The 26,887-nt window shown below is 39.2% G+C and overlaps 2 protein-coding genes across 3 annotated transcripts in view; both read right to left on the bottom strand.

Annotated features, from left to right (window-relative positions):
• TMEM248 (transmembrane protein 248) overlaps positions 1–3,654 on the bottom strand; it is an 18,102-nt gene extending 14,448 nt beyond the window's left edge. The window contains exon 1 of the mRNA XM_010573587.1: positions 2,210–3,654. The gene's annotated coding sequence lies outside the window, so the exon portion shown is untranslated. The remainder of the gene's footprint in view (positions 1–2,209) is intronic.
• Positions 3,648–26,887, bottom strand: RABGEF1 (RAB guanine nucleotide exchange factor (GEF) 1). 2 transcript variants are annotated; one of them, XM_010573588.1, is made up of 10 exons: positions 26,783–26,887; positions 16,460–16,651; positions 13,893–14,059; positions 12,739–12,858; positions 9,504–9,670; positions 7,812–7,893; positions 6,865–6,997; positions 6,371–6,462; positions 5,744–6,000; positions 3,648–4,705 (listed from the first exon to the last, which is right to left on the bottom strand). In XM_010573588.1, exons 2-10 carry the CDS (start codon positions 16,636–16,638, stop codon positions 4,307–4,309), a joined length of 1,596 nt encoding a protein of 531 aa, XP_010571890.1. In that variant the 5' UTR covers positions 16,639–16,651; positions 26,783–26,887; the 3' UTR covers positions 3,648–4,306. The 2 variants fall into 2 exon arrangements, with proteins under 2 accessions (XP_010571890.1, XP_010571891.1); XM_010573589.1 differs by lacking the exon at positions 12,739–12,858.

The raw sequence follows: 26,887 nt of genomic DNA, 5'->3' as shown, positions 1-26,887 counted from the left end.
CACCACCGGGACCGGCGCCGGCCGCCGCACCGGGACGGGGCTCGTTGGCGGTAGCTGAGGGTCCGGGAAGCTGCTCGGGGCTCACCTCGTAGCGCCGCCCCGCCCCGCCTCCCCCCCCCCGTTGTCTTCTCGGGCCGGAGCGCGGCGGAGGAGGGAGGTTGGTGCAGCCCCGGCGGGGCCCCGGCACTTGCTGCTGCTCTCCTGAAAAAGGGGCTGCCGACGTTCCCTAGCCCCTCTCCCCTCCCTTTCCCACTGAAAACTAGCCAAAACAACTTCTTTAAAAAAAAAGTGGCCAATACTTAGAAGCGTTCAAGAGAAAATCCTTAAAGCAGTTGATTTAACGGAAGGAAGCAGAAGAATAACATTTTAATTATAATGAAGTCCAAGAGAGGAGAAGGTAAAGTCTTGCACCTGGGGAGGAATAACGCGCTGGGGTGACTCCAGCAAAGGGCAGTGGAGGTGACGGAGGGATGGGTGCCTGCAGCCCAGAGCGGGGATGACTTAGCCCGCAACAGAGAAGGCTCGGGGGGACCTTACCAACCGGGACATAAATACCCGAGGGTGTAAAAAAGACAGCAGCAGGCTCTTCTCTGTGGCATCCAGTGAAGCAACACCCGGCACTGGGCTGTGATCCAGCAGAAGGTAACAGCACTCCCAGCCCTCCAGCATTCCCGTGCTGTTTTAGCCAGTTACTCCATTGTAACCCTGCTGTTCCGAGCAAGGACAACTGCAACACCCTGCAATTTACAGCCAGGGTCTCCACCCTGCTAAATTACCCCGGACTGCAGCGGCAGCAGTTTGACAAGCTGGAAGCAAGGCGTATTTGCAATAGTTGTGGTACTTTGGAAACTACAGTATTTTCCTGAAGATCGCAAATCACCCTGTCTTCAAAGAGGTCTAAGGCCAGTACTGAATTACTCGCCTTAGTTTATGACTCTTCTTGACTGAGGCTTTTGGAAGGCAGGAGGTAGGATTGCCAATGCACATTTGGCAAGCCTCTCAGACAATTAAAAAAAAAAATCATATACGCTAGTACTGTACACATCTCTGACAAAAGGATGATGGCTGTAGATAACGGAAAAGGACACGTTCATCTCCTACTGGATACCCAGATGAAGTATCAAACCGTTTTGTCTTGTATTGAAGCCACTATAGCATTTGAACCTCCAAGGTTCAGTTCTTTATCAGATGGAACACTGCCGCTCCTCCACCCAAACCTCTTAACCCTTTTTTTTTTTCAAATTGCTGTTAAATAGCACTAGCTGTATTCATCAGCATCTATCTATGCCTCCCTACCTTAAGCATGAGTTACCTAGTCACAAAAGAATATACACCAGAGAATCTGCAAACATTAATAACTGGGTAGAAGAATCAATTTAATTTCATAATTCAGTTATATGAAACTAAAAGACTGTACAGTTTAATTAACCAGTACTTCCTGTAAAGTATCTTCTGTACTACAGCAAAATAATTGGGGGTTTCACATGCAAAGTAGCTTACAACGTAAGTTCCAATTCCTAGTAATGAGCTCCACAGTCTTTGATTTCAGTAATACTGAACTAGTAGTGCGCTGTTGAAAAAAACCAAATAATTTCTGATGCTGTGACTGTCACCAAAGCACAGCAGCCTGTATTCCAATTCACTTTAAGGTAGTATTTCAATTAAACTCTCTGGTTCACAAGTAACTTGTTCATAGATACCATTTGATAACTTTATGCATCACTGAGGTCTCTCACTGTATCTTATCCCAACCTTGCCTGTGGGACCAGAGCACCTCTATACTACAGCAATGCCCAGTACCAAGCCGATCTGGTACTGCTTACTGGAGGGTTCATCAGCTCACGCTGAGCCCAGAACTGACACAGCATCTTCCCAGCTCAGTGAGCAGCACCTCACAGCACCCTGTGCATGACAGCTTGCCCAGTCTGAATTTTTAAACACTGGAAAGATACTCTGCAGTTATTACCAGAGCAACTGAACTACCTTACTTTTAAGCAAGACAAAACTATTTACCTGTTTTACCTACAGACGGGTCATTTGCCTAATAAAATACTGACAAGGTCTTCAAGCAGTCTAGTTACTCAAACACTAGAATGCAAGTTCCTGTGAGAGCTGCTCCCAGCGTTGTTACTACCCAGGCTACACTATGGCTAAGAGCAAACCACTCCTACTTGCTATCTTTGAGATGGGGTATGGAAATCCATCTTACCTGGGATTCGGAGGATTTGTTTGCTGAAAACACTCCCACTTTAGTGGCTTGATAACAAGATGGCATATGAATAAGAGATAGTTTAGTACAAATGCACCAGCAAGTCGTTCTTAAGTACTTAATCACTACAATGATCTTTCTGCAAAGAAAAGGACATTGTTACCTAGACTTGCACTTGAATGGCTAAGAATTGTGTCTGCAAAAACACAGAAGCAGTCACAATTATATTCACATTAATCATTAACAACATAAGAAAACCCAGTGACAAGATCTTTAGGAACTCATTAACAAGGCCATAATGTACACACTTTTATTTAAACATGGCAATTTACACAATAGTTCAAAGTTTGCTTACCCCTACCCCCCCCTCGGAAAACCTGTGTACCTAGATATCAGAATTAGCACCTAGTGTTTAAAAAGAAAAGAAAGACTTTACAGTATTATTTACTGCAAGCACAGGTCAGCTCCTAAGCAACGCGGGCTCAGAGACACAGGGTTACATTAAATAATTTAATTTCTTGTGATCATCCAATTAGCTCATTGCTTCACCTCTGCAGTAGAGTTTTGGGTAACTGGTTATCTCTGAAACACTAGGAATGCATAGTTCATAAGGCTAAATGCATTTGACAAAAAGGGACAAATCACAGTTGTGGTCTGAAATTATTGCAGAGCAAATTTAAAATAGCAGTGTTTTTAAAGCAGTGGAACATAATAAAGAGGTAGGTACTTTCCTCCTTGATGGTAAGAATTTAACATTGCTTAAAAGTAGTTCAAGCTACCTAGCTTTATGTTAGATATCTCAGGTACACAAACAAGTCATGGCAGACTGGATTTACTGGAAGATATTTAAAATTATATAGAAAATGTTTCACTGGCATAAAAAAGTTATATTTTTAAGAGGTTACTTTTTGTGGAGTGTGCTATTATTCTTAACTTGAAATACACCGATCTAAACTTTTAGTGACATCAAGCCATATTTACCTTGATGTTCAGTGCTTTAGCGAGGTAAATCCCTTTGCTAAAGAGGGTCACTAAAGATCAGAAGACTGATGTTTTGTGAAAATAAAGCGCACTTTTCTGCTTGGAGCAATGGCTCATGCTTCTTCTAAAAAGCAGCCTCTAATTATATGAACTTATTTATCTACCAGGATTGTCAAAAAAGCAATCAAGACCTAGCCCACTGACGGAAATTACTAGGCAATGCCAGAAAAGAAAGCCACTTTTGGTGCAACTCTTGCACTATCTCTTCCCCTCCCCCTTTTTGTTCCACATTATGCAATTTTTAATACAAATATTGCTTCCTATTTCTGAAGCCTGGCTCCACATTCTCTTCAAAAGTAGTAATATCAGCACTTATGTGCACCACTGAAGGCTATCAGGTGTACTGACAAAGCAGAGAGAACGTTTACATGAAGAAATGTCATATTTCAAATAGCACTTTTTTTTTTTACAGAGCAAATTGAGATGAGTGTCAAGTTTTCAAATCATTACAACAATATCCTCTCTGACTGCAATTCATCAGTTATACCATCTAGCTTATTGAAACATTAACAGTGTACTTGCCTTTATACTGCAACATGATTTAACTGAAAGGTGCTAAAATGAACACTTCTATATCATTTTCACTCATACACAAGATGTCATGCACAGTTGAGACATTAGATTTTAAATCTATTTACAATTTTACATATTTTACAATATATATTTCATCTTTACAGCTACAGAATAAATTCAGACTAACATTGGTACCTTTTGAGTTTCTGCTGGGACTCGAATTCAAGTTAAACTACTTATTAAAAACAAGTAAGTGCATGCCTACAAGGAAGCTTTCAGGAAAAATGTCAATGGACTAGTGTTGCTTAAAAATTACACCGGTTTGTGTAGAAAATTTAAATTCAGTTCAAAAACCCATAAAAGCCTAATAGAAATCTACTTGACTAAAATAAATACAATTCATTACACTTAACAAAAAAATGTACCTTTAAAAATGTACTGATTTAAGCTCATCTGATTTTTAGCCTTAAATGTACTTCCCTTCCCAAGTAGCTGATAGTACTAGGTGAGAATAATGATGCTTTTCAGAGTTACTACTGATAATTATCCTGCATAAACCTGAGGCTGCAGTGGTGGGGGCAGCTTGTCATTCTCCACATTTTCAGAGTCAATAGCTGCTAAGGCTTGACTTTTTGGTTTTATTTCTAATGGATATTTCTCAACAATATCTTGGACTTCCTTTGTTATTCCATCAGTCCAATCTATCAGGTCTTTCTCAAGCTTCTTGGCTTCATTGACAATTCTTTCCTGTTTCTCATTCAACTGAGACAGGAGGTCTAAGTTTTTATACATTTGCTTAACACCCAGGCACACATCAGGTGAGAAACTGTCAGATTCTTGCTTCTTCGGGGATGTCTGACCAGTCATAAAACGATCAAAATCTTCTTGGCTTAGATTTAAAGACTGAGCATCCAGTTTTTCAATGAAGGCCACAGCACAGCACTACAAACAAAACAGAGAGTGAGTATCACTGCAAGCTACAGATTGGAATGTATGCATTCTATTTTTTATCCTGCCATTAGACCAGTAACTGATTATTTTTTATTTAATGCCTCAGATTGCTCCTAAAGATCTTTTCCAGAAGCTAACTATATCAGACAGTTCATATGCCTCTTTCCTCTCCCCAAAGTTTGAAGAAGTCAAAAACTCTGAGAACAACACAGGAAGACACCACTTCAGCAGAACAGTACCAACTCACTGGATAACATCCGTTACAAACCTCAGGGTTGCTGCATTTTGGAGGTGAGGGAACAGAAAGAACATGACAACTAGACAAGAGCACTATATTGATATTTAATAATCTGATCAGCAGAGATCTGCTATGCTGTCTATTCATTTTCTGAAGGAAGGAATGTCAAATGCCCATCTTACCTTGTGGATGCTCTCCTCCTACTGAAAGGAATTTTTAACATTCCAAGTATTTAATTCAACTACATATTTTCCCTCGAGAATTGCTTTACGATGAAATGCAGAGAAGCCAAGTTCATAATCATAATTCCTTCTAACATGAACAAGCACACCAATAAATGCCTCCTGCAGAAGCTTTAAAAAGCCTGTTTACCTCCACACATTAATGGCCTAGTTCTGCGGGCTGTTCAAGAAGAGATAAACTCTCATGGGCTTAAATAGGGAACTTTGCATCCATAACATCTGCACAGTCCAAACTCAGGCTTTTAGGAATAGAAAGTAATTAACTCCTTACAAAATAAAAATATACCCAAGTCTTAGCATCAGACCGTTCACATAAAGGGTTTAATATTATAAAGAAAGCAAAGCACTGCCTGCTTTGGAAAGCAAAGGAAGAGAGAGGAGATATAAAGCAAGAGAGCAGGCTGTACTCTAAGTAACCTCAACCACTCTCTGAAGATCAGTTTTAATTTTCCTTCTGTGTTATGCTGTGTTTGCCTTTACTGGAAACTCCTACATCCAAATAAAAGACAATCTTGTTATATAAAACGTTAATACTATTCCTACACTTACCAGATTGGTAAAGTAGTAGCCATCTTCTCCTGTCATTAACCTGCTTGGATTACAGAAGCGTGTTATATACTGGATGTTAGACTGCAGACGGGGTGGGTTTCCCTTCAAAACAATGTATATAAGTGTTGGAAGAAAGTCATCAGCAGAAGCTGGTTCGTTTTTTGTGATTTTAATAGCATTAAATATATGCTTGCTGCACTTGGTGATGCATGCTAATTTATCACGAGGGACACGCTTTGAATCCATTTCAATAATATCTGTAAGATAAAAAAGTTCTCAGATCATTAAAACCATATTAACCAGACACTTCAATGAGTAGGACACTTACTGGACAATACTAATACTGCATCATTTTTCTGTGGTGCTTGCTATTCCATAAAAGTATCTGTTTATTCAACCTTCTATTGGTTCAGCCCAAGTATTTCAAATAGATCAGGTAAGCCTAAGCACTTCTACGATAGAAAAATTGTTCCCGCTTCACAGATGATATCCTAGTCCAGTATCACAAAGACTACTGCAAATCTAAAAGCCTGGACCCCCTTCTGATGATAGCAGAAAATAATCTCTATGAGCAAGAGATATAAAATTTAATGCTGTAAGTAAGTATACACTTCATCATTCACAAACCTGTAATTGCTTTTACAACCATATCGGAGACTTCTGGAATTTCTTCATTGACAGGAACACACAGCATTTGTGGAGTTACCCAGTGCAAAGCCCTATGACAAGAAAAAAAAATGTTAAACTGTTCTGTGCCTGTAACATTCAGGTGTTTGAAACAAGCTGCTTCTTGAATTCAAGGCACAAGGAGTGCTTTGTGTAAATGAGACACTAGTCCAGTCATAAGCTAGTTTATTCCACTGAAGTAATTTATTTCCATAAAAATACTTTCTTTTTTTGCTATAATTTAACAAAACCAAACCAATTAGTCCTCCTAGTGTAGTAGCTTTCATTAGTCATTCTATTCATTCCTTCTGTTTCTTAAATAAAGTGCTTTTAACCCTTTCTGGTTAAAAAGCTTGCCATTTTTGTGTGCACAGCAGAAGATTTTTAACATGCTTGATTAAGAGCTCATTTACAGGACTGTGGATTACTCAACCATTTTTCTTTTAAAGACTTACCTGATTCTCTTTTGGACAGCAAGATCTTTCTTCTCATCATCAGTTGTTTCAGGGCAAAAGACATATTTATACTGTCGAGTCATAATATATTTTTCAATCTGATCCATTGCTTTCTCTACTTTTTCAGGGGGCACTGAAAGGTAAAAATCCCACGCCCAATACAGTAAATAAAGTATTCTGTGGCTCCTTTGAAGATTTAATACAGTTTCGTCCTAATATCGCCAAATCAGTACTACTGACTTGATCCAACCTGAGTTAATAAACAATGGATATACTTGGAGTACTTTCACTCTCTACAGCAGAATTAAAAATATAATGGTGACAACACCATAGTGACATGCCAAAGTAAGTACACATAGGTTCACAATGAAGCATGTTCATTTAGCACATTCAACACACAAATTAGGTTCAGCTGCTTGCAGCTTACAAGAATATTTCTCAAAAATACAGTCTTTGAGAATAAGTCCAGTGAGGTCTTCCAAGTCGTCTGTTTCTGTTTATGTCTAAAAAAATCCCTGGGTATGTTTAAACTGTGCCACTTGCATACCAGGCACATAAAAGCAGTCCACAACAGAAATACTCCCTCTCACTGGCTTCTTGTGCATTACAGTGTAACGTAAGGCTCGCAGCCGGTTAATTGGGTTGAGACTACCTATTCAACTTCAGTTTTAAACAAATAGTATTGAATTTAAAACAAGAAATTAAACCAACTGAACCATATTTAATTGAAAGTTTAAGAAAAACCTGTAAAAACAAATAATTTACACGGCAAAGCTTTATAGAACTGGTGCTGCTGGGAATAGCTCTAACTAAGGTACTGGAATTTGTTAACAAAATTTCTGAAAGCTGGTTAGGAATGTTTCGTTTTTACTTGAAAATGCAAGAGGCTTTATCCTCAAAATCATTACTTTTTCAGCAGTAAGATACGAGGAAGAGGAACATGATACCTTTCCAACGTGTCTGTAATTTCTCTGCTACATTTTGATAGAAGTCCTGGGCACATTCAGATTGCTCCTCAATGCTTAAGTCCTATAACAGAAAACTGTTTTAAGTGTGCATGTGTGGAAGAAACGGCAGCAATGCCTCTCATGTTTTGTTTTTGTTTAAGGAAAGTGTCCAGATGTAGTAACAGTCTGAGAATGCAAATATATCAGAGATGTTTATGTTGGCTAAATTATATTTAAAAATATGAGAAACCAAGACATACTGGCTCTTTAACATGTGAAAGACGTTTATTTGCTGAACAGATGTATATTAGCAATGGAACTGGACAGGTGCAATGCCGTTTTCCCTAGACACATCCCTGAGCAACGGTTGACAAAATACTGTAGACTATTAAGCAGAATGCTTGCTCCCAATTTTGTCTCTTAACTTTTTAAGAAAGGATATACAGTATACCAAAAACCAAGAATATAAATCATAATTTGAAAGAATATACAGTAAACATTTCTAATGATAAAGTTACTATGAAATATATTCACAATGTTATTTGTTAAACAACATTGTCTTTTGGGCATTAACTAACTGAGCTACTGAAGAATGTAACAGAGGTTTGCAGTTAAAATTAACTTTACCTATCAAGCCACTTTTCACCATTAAATGGCAGCATAAAACCATACATTAAAAAGAAAAAAAAAAAAAGGAGAGAGAACTTAGTTTCTGAATTCTCTAAGGCCAAAAACTAGACAGTTACCCTTGAACACAAAGTCTCAGCTCTAATGGCAGTGCTGCATTTTAGGCCTGGTTTACATGTAGCAGCAAATTGTATGTTTTGAGAAAGACTTCTTTTTGACTAGCACAAACTATCAAGGAACTAGGAAATGAGAGTACCTTCAGTGTTTATAACCAGTAATAACAACACACTATTTTCATGAACTCTATGCTCAGAATGAATCAGTTCTAAAAGAGAAAAAAAACCAAAACAAAAACCAAACCAAACTTCAAGATGTTTTCAAAGTGGAGGGCATGTAAGATTCCATCAGAACTTTCTTTAACTTCCAGTCCAATGTGAAGATATAATTTGAGTAACTACATACTAAATAGGGAAGGGAAGGAAAAAAAAAAAGTAGTGTGCTAAATACTGACTCATTTCAACCATAGGTGGCACTAGAGATACATTAATATTTCAAGAACTTTTTTTTTTTAATGGAGAATGAAGATGTAACCCTTATTCCACATTAAAAAAAAAAAAAAAAAGAAAAAAAGCATAGTCAAGTTTCCCTTCCCCAAAGAAAAGGAGACATGTTGGTTGATACTGTATTATCTTTCTAACTTTTTAGACTTCAGAGATCTAAAAACTCATTATGTAATATATTTTAATTTCCACAAGTCATATTTATCTAGAAAATTGTTCAACAGACTAATTTATGTGGCATTTATTCAGAACTCATTTATTTGGGTTGCAAAGGAAAGTTCTCTCAAGATACCGGGGTTGGAGGGTTTCTTTGGTCACATACCATATCAAAAAGCAAGGCATTGACAATTTAAGACTGCCACTAGATCTTCATTCAACTAAGCATATCAGCTAAAGACTCCTGTATACAATATACAAAAAACAAACTGCTGGAAGAAGTGCAGCATTTTCTCCATCTCTCCCCAGTTTCCCCATTTTATTTATGTAAAAGGCATGCAAAACTTACCCTTTTATGATTCATTGTGTCCAAAAATAGTTTACATTGCTTATAGATATCTTGTCCAGGCTTTTGATACGTCTTGAGAAATTCTATGAATTCCTTGGATACTCGATCTGTCTCGATGCTAGCCTGCCTGTTTATAGAAGGGCTGGGAGCCTTGGCTTCTTGGATCTCTGCCGGGAAAATTTAGGCACATCAGATTACCTTTTTTACACTGATGGATGACTGCAGGAAGCGTTTAATGTGTCTTAAAATTGCAGGTTGGTTTTTTCAACTGTGCAGATGAATGAGCATTTCTTTCTCAAGCTTTACCAGTGAAATGCTGGATATTACTAAACAGAACTCTAAGAAACTGAGTATTCCACTGAAGTGAAACATTTATAGCCACATACCCATTTACACTAATGGCCTTTTTATATTAGCAAATTACTGTAACATGGGTTTGCTTTCGGGTTTCTTACATTTTCATTCCCAGGTAAGATATCTCCATATAAGATCAAGGCTTCCAGATGGGATTCTGCAGCAGTTTAAGATAATGGAGTGCTCCCTTTTCCGTTCTCCCTCACCTTTACATTCCTGCTCCTTTGCTTTCAACTGGCTCATGAACTAGCTCAGGGAGTAGTAGTTTGGGGCAGCCCTAGTCAGAAATCAGTGTTTCTTTGGGGTTATTTTTCAGCTTGATCAGCTCCCCAAGCTGGCTTCCCACCAGGTCATAGGAGCAGCAGCAGCAGCACAAGACGAGGAATGGGAGCATGAGGTTGGTGAAAATGCAGCAGCCCTTCTTTGGCTAGGCAGCAGATGCCACAGAATCACACCTGCAGTGTAAATGAGAACTTGGCCATTTGTGTTTCGGCAAGAACAGAAGCACCGCGCCTGTTCAAGAAAGAATTTGCTTGGCACTCAAGAAGGAGGTAGGAACACAGACTGCACACAGCACTGGATGCAAGTTTATATAGCTGCAACCACAGGATTTTTCCACACAAACACATCTGATTTTCCAGGGTGTACGTTGCAAGTTAATTGTACTGATCCAATACCTTCACTACCCAAGTTTAGTTCACCCACCTTTCAACTTGCCAGCCAACACTGTTCAGAATGAAGGATTGAATAGAGATGATGTAAATGAACATGATGAAAAGCAAGCAGCAAAGAGACAGAAAACATGAAAATATTCATGGTCAACATGATACAAACACATCTTTCAACCTCAAAATACTAACATGCACAACAAAAAAATCCTTGTTTCAATAAGCATACATGCAGAACTCCAAAATATAAGGAAATAAATGGGATTAGTATATTTAAATTGGTATGTTTTATATTGGAAGTAGCTTATTGTTGGGTTTTTTTGTTTGCTGTTACTTGTTTTTAAAGAGATACAGCACTATAGTAAATTCAAAGCTGTAGGATCCAGTGACTAACAACAGTGATCACTTGACCAAAGCACAAGACTCTACACTTCAGCATAACCTTCTCTGGGTAATAATTTGGTCAGATACCATTAAAACATTTATTGTATTTAAGTGATAAGAATGGAAAAGGTTTTGCAAATATTTAAATTGCAGCTGCAGCAATCAAGATACGGAGTGCAAATCAATCTCCTTTCTAGTTACACAAGAACACTTTTTTCCAGAGGGCATTTCCTCCAATCTTCTTTATACCTAAGATTCAAAGTAGAATGCCTGCACAGTACTCAAGCTGAACAGCAACCACTACTATATGTTGATCCAAATTTGTCATATTTAATATTACATAACCAGTAAGTACAGAGCATAGCTTTGCAATAATAAACAAAGCAAGCAGGTCCACTTTTGAAAGGGTAGAATTATAGGGTATTTTTTCCACAATTAATTACTGACTTCATTTCAAAGAACAGCCAAAGATTTATTTACTTATTTCAACACCGAGTTCACTGTATCAGAAAAATCATGAACTTTATTCCACTATTTGACCTTAAGGAATATGAATATGATTTTTTTAGTCATGGATCTAGAATAGATTTTTTTTTTTTTTTTTTTTTTTTAGTTACTAGAGAGATGTAGACAATTGAGGCACATTACTGTTAATGTAGGCATTAAAAAAATTTGAATGTTAGAATGAACTGTCTTTTTAATGAGTCACACCAAGAACTACATGTAGTCACTCAGAAATGTTGCACCTTCATTAATCTCCGTGTTGAAATCCTGATTTCAGGAAAATGAACCTGTACAACACACACTGATTACTTAGGACTGCAGGAACAAACATACTTTCAGCAATAAAGTATTTTCAGCTTTGTCATGTACTTTAAAAGAGTTAAGTCTAACTAAAAAGAAGCTGATTGCCGAAAAGAAATTCCATTTGAACAAGCTGAAGAGAACCTAGTAGAGGAGATATGCCAAAATGAAAAGAAAGAGTATGGGAAGAGTTAAGAAAGGATCACCTTTACAAAGAACAAACACTATTAATATTAAAATCTTTCTCAAGGCATTCTACAAAAATGCTAGTTGTTACAGCAGAACATTAGCACTCCAGTGATTCACTATGGTTGTGCCATGGTCATGGATCTGAGTCCAAGAATATAAAAATAGTGTTGTCATTAGCTCTACTACACACACCCATTCATCATCTTCATATAATTTGCAAAATAAAGAATGGTACATCTTCAAATTTCTTTATTCAGCAGAACACGTCAGAATTGCAAACAAATAGCATAGGACAAGATCCTAAAGGTGTTTGCTTCAAGGGTTCTGGAGTCCTTTTGGTTTAAATGAAACCAGTATGTCTTCTCTTGATATGAAATTGTCGTCTTGATAATTGTAACAAACATTTGGAGATGTTTTGAGAATGCAGAAGTTCTTGGAGTGCAAGCTATTAAACTGAAATAGTTTCAACTTACAATCAGATTTATAATGGCAACCCAGAATTATTTTTTGATAAAAATATGAAGCAGCACAAGATCTAGCTACTTCTTAACAAAATTCTTATTTTTTTGAAACTGCGTAATCCTTCAGTTGTCACACTAAGGTAAGCTGAAGCTTCTTTGAGCTCTTATTCCTATAGTCTTCTTACCAAAAAGCAAAGAATTGATTTAAAGATTCAAGTTCACGTCAAGATGCTAGACTTGCTTTTTTTTGTCATCTTCGTATTCAACAGCACAAGTTATAACTGGCACAACCCTAGTTTGTATTTTGCCAAGCCCAGCTAAGAAATAAGCTTACTAAAATCAAGCAGACAGCTTGCTCAAGCTGTACTGCATTACCTTCAGTAGGGGAAGCCAGTTCCCAGGAGGGAGTAAAAATCTCCTTCAAATCCCTGAGAATGTTATCAGCATTTCGCTCCCTCCCAAGCTGTCCTGGCTTAACGATTTTCTCTTGAGCCACTGAAATAAATGCAAAAGCAAGCAAGACACCAAGAACGGGAGCATGTCAGGAGAGACGGTGCACGGGATAAAAAAAAGAAAATATGGAAAGTGAGAAGAAGGAACATAAAAAAAGTTCTTAATACATAGCTGAATGCCTCATTTAGCCAGCTGCTGCCCATGGACCAAAACAAATTCTAAGGCGAAATCCAGACATATTTAGAACTTCTTATTACGGAAATGCATTGTCAATAAGGCTAAGATATATTAATGTTGCTTTTTCTTCTGGAATGCCTCCTCCACAGTCTAGCATTTTCCAGGTTTTGCCCATGTAAGATATTGCTATGCAAAGACATCAGTGCCATTAATCATTCTTACTTGTAACACATGCTGTAGAATAAACATTCAGCCAACCACAAACTTGATATTCACAACCCCCACACACATAAACACTACAAGTTTCCTTTCACATTTATTTTCATTTAAAGGCACCCTGCTTACACATTCCATTTTTTCTGTTAAAGCTGCTGAAGTGATCCATTATGACAGCATCATCTGATATTTTGATATCAGCATTTCTATCACACTTAGACATATCAGTTTGAGGTGACTCACAGCCAGTACCTTTTCTCCTGCTTTCTTCAGGAAGAGTTCCCTTTCAAGTCCTAAACTACAGAATCACACTATGGTTGACTCATGAATCTAGCAAGAATGTGCATCATATGAACAAGATACTTCCACTCAGCAGTGCAGTGGTAGACCACCACCAGGAATACATTTATACTACACTTTAGTGGAAGAATTCCTGTATAGCTAACACAAACACGGCACTGTTCTATTTAAAAGATTGTTCGGCATCACCCAAAAGCTCATGTTTTTCTGTTTTTTCAGTAAGACTTCACATATAGCAATCACTCTCCAGGAGCATCATTATTCCAACTTTTTAAGGTCAAGGCACAGAGTACTACTCTGCCTTTTAGTACAATACAAATATCAAAAATACTTTTTAACTTAACATGTTGTATAGAACCATTAAAAGCAAAGGAGAAAGTTACCCTTCTTAGCTCCTGTTCTGGAAGAAGCAGTGAAGAACTTCTTCACGGTAGTGACCTTTCGCGTTTTCTCATTGGTTTTCTTTTCTTCAAATTTTGAAAAGGTCAGTGACTGTGCCCCTTGGGTACTCTGACTACTGGCATATGCTTCTTCTTCCTCACGCTGAAGCCTGGAATTAGAAAAATGTATGTCTAATTTAAGTGCTTAAAACTAGCAAAAATAAGCTAATTTCCTGTGCAATAAATTACTCATTTGACATGATGCTAATTCTCCTCTATGCTCATCTTCCTTTCTTACTTCCTACCACATCTCCCTTCATTCCATTACATCCACTCTTTCCATGTTGCAATGGTGAATGGAAGCGAGGGAAAGCTTAAGATGGCAAGGGAGGATTAAATAGTAAGGTCAAAAGAGAGGAGACTGAAATACAATCACAGTCACTTTCCCCTCATGTCACAGCCCTGAATTCTACAAAGGTAGAGGTGAGGGAAAAGACTGTAGGAGGACTTCCAATAATTGATTCAGTTGCCTTCCTCGCTGCATCGTGTTCCGAATTTCACAGCCTATTACCACAGGCAATCCTTTACCATGTTACTAAAGATAAAAACTATGGCTCACAGCTGAGCAAGTGAAATACCCTGTCATAATCTCAAAAATACTCTGGGAAATAGATCATTGTTGTCATAATTTCTTTTCTAAGTCTTGGTAACACTTATGCTTACTTGAAGGAATGAGGCAAACCACTTCACTGCAAACACTGATGGGTGCTTTGCAAAGACCAAGCCCATCTTTCAATCTACATGTACAAAGTAGGGGAGGGCAAACATGCTAATCCTTCAACGGCTACTTTTCTTCCTATGCAGGAAAATTAAAATAGGTTAAATTATATTGCCCTTCAAGATGCTAAAAGGTTGAGCAATTTTCTTTAAACATCCATCCAGCTCAGGATGGACCATAAATAGTCTTGCACTTGTAATCTCTTGAGGCAAGAATTGTGTTTTATCTGTGCTGACAAGCCTGTCTGTTCGCTACAGCAAACAATCACAGCTTATCTGTTCCTTTAGCATCTCCCTACTGAACAGTTACTTATTAAAGAATTCCTTAAATGCCCCACTTTATTGTACATAGATGTTATAAGACTGACAGCATAACTATCTGCTCTAATAATACTTAAGCTTTTATTAACTGTTTAAGCCAAATTTATGGCAGAGTTAAAAAATGACACGTCCTCTGTACTGTACCCAACAGCTTACCTGGCACCTTCTGATTAGGCTAGAAAAAGTTTCAAGCACTTCTTAACTTGCAGTTAATCTGTTCCAGTGCCAGACAGTAAAGAGAACATTATAAACAAACAAACAAACAACTTCAAAGTCTAAGATAAAGAGTGTCTAGGGTAGTCAGATACCAGAAAACTTAGGGCTTCCAAACTATAACCATCAGTTTGGACCCAACTCAAGTTCAGAGAGCTTCCACAGATGTCACCTTCTTCAGGCAGGCTGATGTAAACAGTGCACTTAATGACTTTTCTTCCCCATTCCACCCGCCTGTGACCTTGGTTAACATATCACTAGGTAACTCAAGTTCACTGAAGGGTTCCAAACTCGAGTGCAGACATGTATCTCAGGCATTTGCACTTTCTCCTAGAGTTCGGGCATATTCCACTAATACATTAAGGTAAGCATATGTAGAGAATCAGTGTCAATATGAACAAACATCTTGGCCAGCTCAAGGCAACTGCCAATCAACTCTTAATACACAGCTAGATGCTCCTCCATCTTAAGAATTCACATAACCCTGAAACAGTTAATTCTGAGTGGATGTCGTGTAACTCATACCTGGAAGTACTACAGCTGTCCTTTGTTCACAAAAGACGATGCTTTGCAGTTTCTCAGGCAGCAGATAATGCTTTTGCTTTCTACCCAAATCCAACAAAAAGCAGTTGAAGCTACTCTTATTTTCTCACTCAAGCATAGATTTCCTCCAAGACCCATTTTCAGGGTCAAGCATTTATCACACTAGGAAAGCTAGACTGTTTTGCAGAAAGTACGTGCTTAGAAAAATTACCTACATTGTTAAAGCTAAAGCTTTGATGGTTTTGGGCTCAATCCTGCAGTTTAAAAGAATGACCACAGACAAGACTAAACCCAATTTTTTAATCAGTAGCTGAAATGTAAAGCCGTTGTGCTGGCTATATTCAAGACAATAACTGTGGTCTCCAGAGGCAGAGGTATTTTAATCAAAATTGTCACTTTCACCCTTCCAACTGCTAGTTAGAATTACAGATTTCAGTATGCAAATTAGGTCAAAGTATTTGTTGAGAGGTTGGGGGGATGTTTACATTTATTACTTCACAGACTTTCTTTTGAAACCTCTTAAATTAGAATGTCATAAATATTCATCTTTGCATCAAAAGGAAGATTTTCCTTCCCTTTCTTGCTGGAAAGGTCAAATTTGAGAACTTATGATGAAACTGAGCCTGAGCAAATAGGACTAGAAAATAGGAGGCAGGAATAGTATTTAGTGAAGTCACCCTACTATAAAAGAGGAAGGAATAAAGAGGGCTCTTTACCGCTCTGCCAGCTCCCAATCCTCTTGAATCTGTTTCTGTCTGGCCTTATGGTATTCCTCTCTCCAGCACTTGGAGCAAAATCCCTGCCAAGCAGGATTGCCATAGTAACCACATCCCTTCTTGCACAGTAGCTCTGACTGATCGACGTGAATTCCTCTGCGTTCAGATTTCAGGTTCATTTTCTTCCTGTTTAAAGAGAAAAGGGTTAAAGACAGAAATATGGTAACAGCCTGCTAGAAATAATTTCTTTTGAAGGCTTGCCTTTTAGAAAGAAGTCACCTGTTTTAATTACTTAATAGTTTCATAGCAACAAAATAAAGGCCACAGGAGGAAGGGCACAGTTACATAACCATACAGCCCCAAAAGCCAACTGCAACATCAGCATATGTTTGCATAGCTTTGACCTGCAAACAGTACCAGACAGCTGGCCTGGAAAGCAAGCCAGCAGTACCAGTCAAACAGCTACATACGCATGTGGAAAAAGGCACAAGTCTCTGACCTCACCAGCACATTGTTCTAACAGTTGCAGAGGCACAAAGCAACAGAGGAAAAAAGAAATATGGAAAGTTACAATCACCACGAAGGAAGCAAACTGAGTAAGAGACGAAATGTAAATAGGTTTGTATTCAGGCTAAGACTGTCTCTGCAAAGAATCACACTGGTGAGACTTTAGCTAACGTATCTTTGGCCTCAAAGAATATGTCTTCATGGCACAGTCAAGTATCACAGCTAACCCAGCAGGGTACATTAACACGGATGAGGTGCATCTCCATTTCCTTCAGTACTCGGGTTACTTCGGAGTTAAGTTGGGCTTCTGCATACAGCACAGCTCTATAGAATTTATATAAAGTGACTACAACAAAAAGATTTATTCTCATGCCTACACCACCACTGTGCAGAGCCTGCCTTCCAGTGATCCAGCCCTCCCCTTTTCTTGCTTGACAGAAACCATCCCACATGCCAGCTTGCTCCCAAGGGCATTTCAACTACTTTGTTCTAATTCTAAATGCTGGATTCATTTTAGGAGAAAAGGAGCACAGGAACCCCTGTATTAGCAAGTTTAAGGTCTGCATATTAAAACACAGACATTTGGATTGCAATATTGACATACAGAGACACTAGGAATACCACAGCAAGGCACTGGAAAGCAGGTCTTGGTCACCAAATCCAGCCCCTTTTTCTTCCTGTGATCCTCAGCAGACAGTGCTCTGTGTAAGCTGAGCAAGCACCTCAGCAATTCAGTTTCTTGCTCTCACATTCGTAACCAAAGGTGCCCCTACGACTTCCTTCCTCTAACAGGAAAACCAGAAGATTTTTAAACCAACGCTGCCCTGCAGTCTGAAGACCCTGCCCTGCCCTCCCTTCGAGCTCATTACTTAAGATCACACAAGGAAAACAGAACACACATTGAGATGCAATGTATGGAAAGCAAGATGAAAAGAGATTTTCTTAAACTGAAGAATGTCAGTAACTGTCAGAGTAAATCTCGTTTTAACCCGAGATTCATGACGACCCCTAAGTTCATGTGTTTGAAGAATCTGGATCTCTGGTTTTTCACGTTTCTGCCCAGCAAAGGTTACTTACCCCTGGCAGGTCTTGCCCTCAACAGTCTCAGAAAACTTTTCTCTGGGTCATCCAGCAAACCAGATGTGATACGCACAACTGTCATTACCAAAGATAGTTTTCTACTATAGGAAGTAACAGCTAATTTGTTCCAAGCTGAATTACATAAGATCAGCCATTTTAAAAGACTGATAATGTTTAACATTTCCCATTAATCTAAAGTTATTTTAAGTAAAGTAACAGGAAACACTTATGATTTTCTCTGAGGGGGGGAACAAATTAAATATTCCATCTTACCTATGTAAGTATTATGGCTCCTTCCACTAACTTCTTTTCTATCTTTGAAAGTAGTAATGAGCTCCTAAAAATAATCTAAAAATAGTTTCATTGTAGAGACCTGTATATTAAGGGAATCAGTTTCTTAATGGCATAATTTATAAAGACACATTTCCTCATTTATATAGATAGACAGCAGCTGAATACTCTCTTTTCTTTCCCGCAGAATGTCTGACAGTTAAAAAGACATTAATATGCTTCTGCAAAGCAAAATGAAAAAAACCAATGAGATTTTAAATATTTGAGAGCGCTTCATTCCTATATGGACAAATTAACAGAGCAAAATAATTGCCTTCATAAAAATCTTTTGGTTTCTGTACTATCTTCATTTTCTGATTCCTCAAGTAAGGGCTTCGTGATGACTGTAATGGTACACAGATCTGCTGACTAACAATCTATCTAGCAGACCAGAAATTAAACATCAAATGTTTGTCAACTGCACAGCCTGGGACGGAAATTGCATGTTGGCAGTATTTGGAAACACAGCCCATTCTCAGAGCATCACACATGCCCTTTATGACCAATTCTGAAAAGAATGGGGAAGCAAAAGCTTGAAACTCTTCAGTTGCTCCTGATCCAGTTTAAAGACCGCTTCCTAAAAAGAGAAGCTGCAGCAGGATTTTGACTAGAGACTCTATTGCAGGTGCCTGTACTAGAAAAGACCACCATGCATAAAATTTTCAATATTGCCATTAATTGTAAAGCTGATCAGTCTGAATGTTTTTTATTGTAAACTACAGGGAGCTATAAGACACAACAGATAAAAACATTTTCATAACACAAACTTCAGAGAAATTTTACACTGATCTCCATCACCCAAGGATCATTCCTGATCCTATCGCCCACTACAATGGAATAAGTTACAACAGTTTTGCAATTGCAGTCTGTAGGCCAATTTCATTAATTCAGGTGTCTGTTGTTCTTATTCAAAAGCACCATGCTTCAGACACTCGTATTTTTTGGAAACTAAAGGAGTAGAATGAAATACATGACCTTGCTTCTATTCCACATCAACATCTTGCTTTCTGAAAGCTAACAGTATACTCGGTTTCTATGCCAGTTATGCACTTTCACTATCTCTATACAGACACACAAAACTTAGCTTTCTGTATTCACAGAGCTTTAACTAGCGCCACAATTACCTTTGGCATCCTGCTAGCTCTTTGTGTACATTAGAACTAAAAATAAAGTTCTGTTTAGTGTCAAAGTTCAGCAGCTTCCCTTGGAGTAAGCAAAACAGGTCTCTTTGTAGGAAGCTTTTTTTTTTGTTTTGCATTCTTTCGGGAGAGATTTGTAAACAGCTGCAAAGCCAAGCCACTGGGAAACAAGTTGTTCTGCTTTCTCTCCTTCCAAGTATTTTCAATTGCAGTTACATCAGTTTCAGATCCAGGGACAAAAGAGGTCACCTTGAATCAATATGAAGAAATCACATGCTGCACTTCAAGCAGAGGCTTTCTGCTCCCTTTAAACACATACAGCCATTACAAAAAGAGTTTCACAGCCAATTTCTGCAGGTCTGCATTTACATTTTAATGAACAGAACAACTCAAGTTTTAATACACTGAATATGAAAAATCCATCTCAAGTCCACTTTCAGCAACTAAATCGCTGTGTATTTTATGATCTTCCATTCCTAAAAATGTTTTGTTGGAACTTTTGAGTATCCAAAATGCTTTTTTTTCTTTCTCTATTCCCTTGTCTCCCTCCCACTCCAGCTAAAGGTGCATCATTCTTTATTCAATGATAAAGTCAGCGCATTTGCACAGTCACACCACTTATTTTGCATGGTCAGACCTCTTATTTTTATTCATGCCCTGAACGCATGACCTGTTCAAAGCTTACTTCTGAGTAACATAATCCAAAAGAAAGAACAAATTTGCTGTTTTCCTGGAGCTGGACAGGTAGGCAACTCTGAAGAGCTTTCATACTGCCTGACCACTGAGAAGTCAGGAAAACAATAGTAAGGAAGGTAACATATGTTCACATTTAAAAAAAAAAAAATCTAATCAAGAAGGACAATAAAGTACCAGAAGATCATAAACAAAATTAACTAGTACAATTTGGAGAGCTGCACTGCACCAAACATCCTTTTTACATCTCCTGTATCCCAATTAAAACACTTCAACAACTTCAAAAAGCACCACGTCTCCCTCCCAGGAGCAAACACCTGTAATTTAAAGTATATTCATACATTGCTTTCTTCAATAAGTACTTCAAATAGTTCTGATGTAAATATTGTCAGGGAAAGCAGAAATGACACTTCCTTACACATTTCCTCACAAACACCATGATACAGAATCTTCTTTTAAGCATTTCTGTACCAGTACTAGACCTCATCAAAGGTTAATATCTATGTTAATTAGCAGCACCCCTTTGAAAAGTTTAGAAAAAGAACAGGCTCTTGGACTTAGTTATTAATTTATAAAATCCCTTTCCCTTTGTTACATTTACAAGTAAAAGCTTCTTCCCTCCCATTTTTCTCTGAAATGGAAAAACGGAAACCACCCAACCCCTTTCTATGATCATGATCTTTAAACTCCACCTAACACAGCGTGTGTGTGGTTCCTCAGACGATCACTGCTAACATGTCCTGTTACACCATGGCTGCAAAAGTGGATTTATTCTGGACAATTACAACATGGAAACCTGTCCCATTGCTGGCAATCAGCGTATTTGTACCACAGCTAACACAGGACTAGACTGTATGGACACCAAAGAGCTCCTTGTCTTACTGCCACATGCATTCCCAGGCCGGTACCCACCCAGCGTGACAGCATACTAACTCCAAGCTACAGCATCAGCTGCCCGTGGCTACATGTTTCCATGCTGTTCTAGATGTCAAGCTTTATTTTTCTAAGCTGTAGTGACATCAAGAGCAGATGAATACTTGTGTACTGTTGGTAGATGAGGCATACAATACATATTATGTTAGATATATTTAAAAGATTGTGCTTCAAAAGTCTCTAATGACAGATCAGATCTCCCTCTGTAGCTTTTTCATAAACATCTTCGAATATTTAGTTTTGTTATGATGCCTAGCATGTGAAAAAAAACCCCAACCTCTGTGGCTTAATTCAAAATTAGCTTTTTACTTGCTTTAGTGCAATTCATTCTGAAGCTCTCCAATACATCTTCCTATCAACACATTTTTCCTGTTGTACCTAAACTTATCTAAAATTTTTCTTTTTATTCACTAGTATTTTGAGCACCCATTTACTTAGAGCAAATACTTTTTAAAAAGTGCAATACCAACTCATAGGTTTCTCGTCCCTTCCTCACACCCCTAGATTTTTCCTGTCAAATTTGTCATCCAAGAAGAATATCCAATAAACCATAGCTCTTACTTCAGAAAATGGAAATTCACATAATTTTTTTTAGGAAGAATAAACCAGCTGTCTGCCCAACAGTTCCTCTGTGACTCTGTCAAAGCTGCAACCGAAAACGTATGTGCAAATAGTACAGGGTTTCGGTTACCACAGTCAGGGAAAGAGACATCTGAGCCAAAACCAGAAAACCCAACTTTTCTGCAAAATACTGCTGGCTGACAGCCACACCACTTTCCCCCAGCCACATACTTCAATCTGCCTCTGAAGATTAACTAAAGGAAACACAGAAAGAGTTAAGACACAGGAAACATGCATTTTGTTACAAGTATTATCAAAGAAAAAGAACCAAAGCGTTAAGGTCAGTGGGGGCAGCGGGGGAGACTGGAGGAAAGAGGAAAGGGTTTTTTAAGAAATGTTTTCCATTGACCTGAAGTATGACAGTATTCCTTGAATGCGAGTGCTTAATAAAACCTACATTCCAGTTTTCAAGGATTTTCAGTTTCAGGTCTCAGGAGCCCAAGCTTCTCATGGGAAGCAACAAGGATACATGTAAATCTACGAAGAGATTCCATCAAAGCACTTTGTCTTCAGACAACATTTGCAGACTGCAATCTATAATCTTAATTCCCTACACACCACTGGGAAACAGCTACAGACACCAGAACACAATCTACAACAGTCACCAAAGCTCAGGCAGCAACAACTTGTTTACATCCCACATTAGATGCCTACATTTCTGTATGGGTCTAGTCCTGAGTACATCAGGCTGGACGTCCAATCTCTGGCATCTTGACTGCTCATATAAAAAGACAGCGAAGTTCACCAACATCAGTGCAGAACTAACCAGACTGCACTGGCACAGAATCAGGCAATCAGATACTATTTTACTTTTTTTTCAACTGATGATCTTCCATTACATTGCCATGGGACTAAGGCTAAAACCCTTATAATCGGTGCTATTTCACAAATGAAACTATGGGATAAGAATAGAGCTCAAAAGTTTGCCAACACCTGATGATCACACGTGGTATCTTGATATGCAGGCCAGTTACATAAAGCACAAAACTAGCTCTAAGTTTCCAAAAGGCACGCTCTTCCAATTTTAAGTCCGTAAATCCTTAGGCCATTTTTCTCAGTATCGTGTAATGGGGACTGAAGTAGCAGCAATCATTGCTTCAGGATATTGTACCTTTCATATCGGACTCAAAGCTCTCAACAACAGCAAAAGACTATATTCTAATTTTCACAGAGACCAGATTACAAAATAGCTAGAAAAATTAATAGTAAACTTATTAAAGTAGGTATCATAGTCACAGCAAAGAGCAAGTGTATTCTTAGCTTTTATGTAATATGAAAAAGGTGCTCCTTTCATCAAAATAGGATCTGTCACTACGGTCTGATTTAACACACACATGAAAGAGCCTACACTTACGTAACAAGTTCTTTTCAGCAATAAACCTAAGATCATTTTCAAAACACATTAGGGTTTCCAAAGACTGCAGACACAGCTTTGGCTTCAGGAAAAGCGCTGTGGGTGAAATCAGGTTTAGAAGTAGTATAGATTTATCATGAGTTCAGACACCACCAGCTTGTTTTTCTTGTTCCTTTCCAACATGTACCTGCCTTACTTCCCAGGGACTGAGTAGGCAGATACCTTTATTGTCAATGCAGATTGCATCACTACCACAATGACAAGATACTAGCTTTTTCATAAAATATTTATTAGTCCTGGACTGTTTAGGTCACCTTTTATAGAAGAGCTGGTTGAAAAAGCTCACTTATCAAAGCTGAGTGGAAAGCGGTCTCATTTAATCAATCTAGAGACACCTTTAGTGAGAGGTAATTGCAAGTCAATAATTATTACAAGCTATGAAAAACAGTTTCTAAATAACTCTGCATGCTAACTCTGGAAGTCAAAGTCTCGGCACAACACTTAGCAACAACCTACGCCAGTCTTTTCACCGGACTGAAGCGAACGTGATTTGGCTCTTCAGGTTTAAGTCTTCATAGCACTTAATGAAAAACTTGCATTAATTCTTCTCATTAAAAAATTATCAAAGCGCTCCAAAGACTGTTCACAATGTCTCATACAGTATCACTCACTGCAACTGTCTGGTCATTTATGGCCATCCCCAGGTATGGAATTTTAGAGCAGGAAAAGAAGAACAACTGGGGAAGTCTCCAAACACAGTTCTTACAGTAACTGTTGCTGTTTTACATTTTACTAGCACCTGAATGGTACACCATACTCCACAACAGATCAAGAGAGTAGCAAGTCCCACCCAAAACTGCATGCAACTTCAATTACTGAAAATAAATTTACAAGGTAGACTAGAAAGTGCATCAAAAGTGAGGGGGTGGAAGAATGGGATTGGGTTAAGATCTCTAACAACCACAAATTTTGCCTATGGAAAAACGTCCTCAAAATAACATGAATGTATTCCAAAGAGCAACCACTGACCCAAATGCCACAAAATTCTTGAAAGCCACGTGTTGAAATAGTCATGATTCATATGTAACCCTAAACATTCAGGCATGTAATTAGCAGAAAGGTAATTAAGCATGAGTTAATTTCCTCTAAAGGAAAGGGTGGGGCAATATGATCTAAGAGACACATGAACAGAGAATAGGAAAGCCATTAGACGCAAATTAGGAAAGAAACACGGTTGCTACCTTTGCAGCATAGATTGTATGCGTCTTCATGGTTTTAATGTGCATCTTTCTTGCTATTAAGAAATCTCAGCTATAGCAGTTGTTTCCTAGTATAAACAGTGCAGGTTGCTAACTAATGATCCTGAGAAAAGAAACAGTCATTAACTGTGATGACAGACACACAGTCTGATTAGCCACCTGAAAATAACCCACACTGTTTGGTACTGTAATTTGGCAGGGGAAATTGCAGCCACTACTTAAAACCTCTGAAACCTAATGGCCATGAGGCTTCAACACTCTACCCACAGAGCTCACTATTTACTTCAACTTGAAGATGCATTTTCCCCCTTCAACATCAGTACAGACCTTAAGCTACAGTTTTGTTTGTCTGCATCAAATTCTTAACTACTGCCCGTAGCAATGACCGCTCAGCTAAGAGTAGCATGTATTCATGACTTAACAGACTATGTCTCACCATCTACATGTGACTCATAATTGCACTTTTAAATGAAATCACAAGAAACATCTAAAAACTGCTTTGTACTGTTTGAACGGGAATTCAAGTAAGAATACGAAAAAGAGGATTAGCTAAAACTTCTAAAATCTCCTCAGAAACAGCAGTGATTGGCTTCTACACGCTCTGTGATTTTGCCAACGTCAGCCATGCTCACCTGGATACAGATTAAAACTGAGTTTGCCAGAACCTCTGAAAAAAGTTCAAAACATCTTATGCACTTTGTACCTGACTTGTTACTGACGGTGTTTTAATATAACTTCAGAAGCACGATTTTTAGGTCTAGTTTTAGGTCACGAGCAGTCCATCATCAGTGGAAAAATAAAAAAAGCATGATTGGGGATTATATAGCAAACATTAGGAGGGGAAGGAGGGAGCTGAGACTAGACTGCAAAATACAATTAAATGACAGAATCCTGGACTATCTTCAAGCTTATAATCATAGATCATTGTGTACAGCGATCTTGTGAATTGGTATAATTGGCTTTATACCCTATTCTTCCCTTCTGTTGTGTGTTGTTTTGTTTTTTTGTCAGCAAAGCATTCCATTCAGTTACAATTCTCTTCCTAATCCTCCCCCCTGCAAAACACTTGTGTAACCATGTCGAGAAGGTCAACACATCCAATTCCTGAGTAAAATACTGTTCCTGGAAAACACTACGTCCTTCTACGCTGATGGGTCATTAGTCCCAAAGGAGTCTCAGGTAACTGGAAAACCAAGAGCTAGCTGCTCAGTACACATCCCAGAGTACTGGCATGAGGAATTGCCAGCACAAAGCACTGCTTTGGAAACAGCTGCACGACTATGAGACCAAACAAGGTATGGCAAGTCGTGTCAATAATGGATTTAAATCACAAGCTCCATAACGCCACCCTTTTTCCAAAACTGCGCGCTGCCACTAGTTCCCAACACTAGGCCAGATCAGGGCCCCACTCAGCCCCAAAAAAAACTAATTTGAATTTTGCCTGTGACAACCCCCTCAGTTAATCCAACACGCCATCACACAAGTGATGGTGCCCCTGCCACAGACCAAAGCAGCCCAGGCCAGCAGGATTTAACACAGTGCCGAACCACCCCCTCAGCGAAACTTTTTGTTACTTCAAGTGCGTCATTCATCTTTCAGTATCTCACACCCTCTCTGAAAACACAGCCACTCCCTACTTCAAGGGAACGACCTGAACGCTACATAAGCTGCTCATACAGTGACAAACACCCACAAAATCACCCGAAATGCGCTGCTCAGCATCTTAAATATACTCCAAACTTCACTTGGCTTGACTTTAAAGGACTTTGATCCCCAGTCTTACAGTAAGAAGCCAAGCACTGGTAATACTTACAAGAAAAGAGTCAACCCCCCCTCAATCCACAGGGAACTTAGCAGGGAAACAGGCTGAGGGGCCAGATTTGCAAAGTTAGTGACACCTTCACCCCGATTAACTATTGAAACTTGCCCACGGAATTAAAAAATAATAACAAATACACAAACAACTTCGGTTTAGGAATTGCACAAGGAGAGAACTGGTTTACTAAGTTTCTCTGTATCCCGGTGTGTTAAGCCCGGTCACAGTCCGCCTCCTGGAGCCCGGGAAACCCCTGGCACGGCCGCCACCCCTGAGGAGAGGGGCTGCCGGGGCCGGGTACGACCCCCCCCCTCAGCGGGTTCCGACGCCCGACCACCGAGACTGAGAAGGAATGACAACGACCGGCGGCGGAGACGACGGGGAGGGGGAACGCTAACGGCCACCCAACTGTCACCAACTGTCACCGCGCGGCTGCCGGGCGAGGGGGAAGCCCTTCCCGCAGCCGGGCCCAGCGGCACAAGCACCGGGCAGCCCCCCTGAGACGAGGAGCCGCCCACAGGGTCCCGGCAGGCCCAGCGGCCCCTCGGGGAGACAAGCGAAGCGGTTCAGAGCTGCGGCTCACCGGTTGAATCCCCGGGCGGCGGGGACGAGCCGCCGCTCCGCGCTGCTCCGCTCTCCGCTCCTCCCTCGGCGCCGCTCCCCTCACGGCGGCCGGGCGCTTCCTCCCCTCCTCGG

The sequence above is a fragment of the Haliaeetus leucocephalus genome, unplaced genomic scaffold (genome assembly GCF_000737465.1).
Source record: "Haliaeetus leucocephalus isolate CR32 unplaced genomic scaffold, Haliaeetus_leucocephalus-4.0 Scaffold395, whole genome shotgun sequence".
Taxonomy (NCBI): Eukaryota; Metazoa; Chordata; class Aves; order Accipitriformes; family Accipitridae; genus Haliaeetus; species Haliaeetus leucocephalus.
The sequence above is the reverse complement of the archived record's forward strand: the minus strand, read 5'-3'. Positions and strand labels throughout refer to the sequence as shown.

What these genes read in the sequence shown, in the direction of transcription:
- RABGEF1 (XM_010573588.1), bottom strand. Translation starts at nt 16,638, where the DNA reads ATGAACCTGAAATCTGAACGCAGAGGAATTCACGTCGATCAGTCAGAG. An exon ending in ACACAATGAATCATAAAAGG is followed by an intron (nt 7,894 to 9,503) that starts GTAAGTTTTGCA and finishes TTTCTGTTATAG; the next exon opens with GACTTAAGCATTGAGGAGCA. An exon ending in GCTACTACTTTACCAATCTG is followed by an intron (nt 4,706 to 5,743) that starts GTAAGTGTAGGA and finishes TTTTGTTTGTAG; the next exon opens with TGCTGTGCTGTGGCCTTCAT.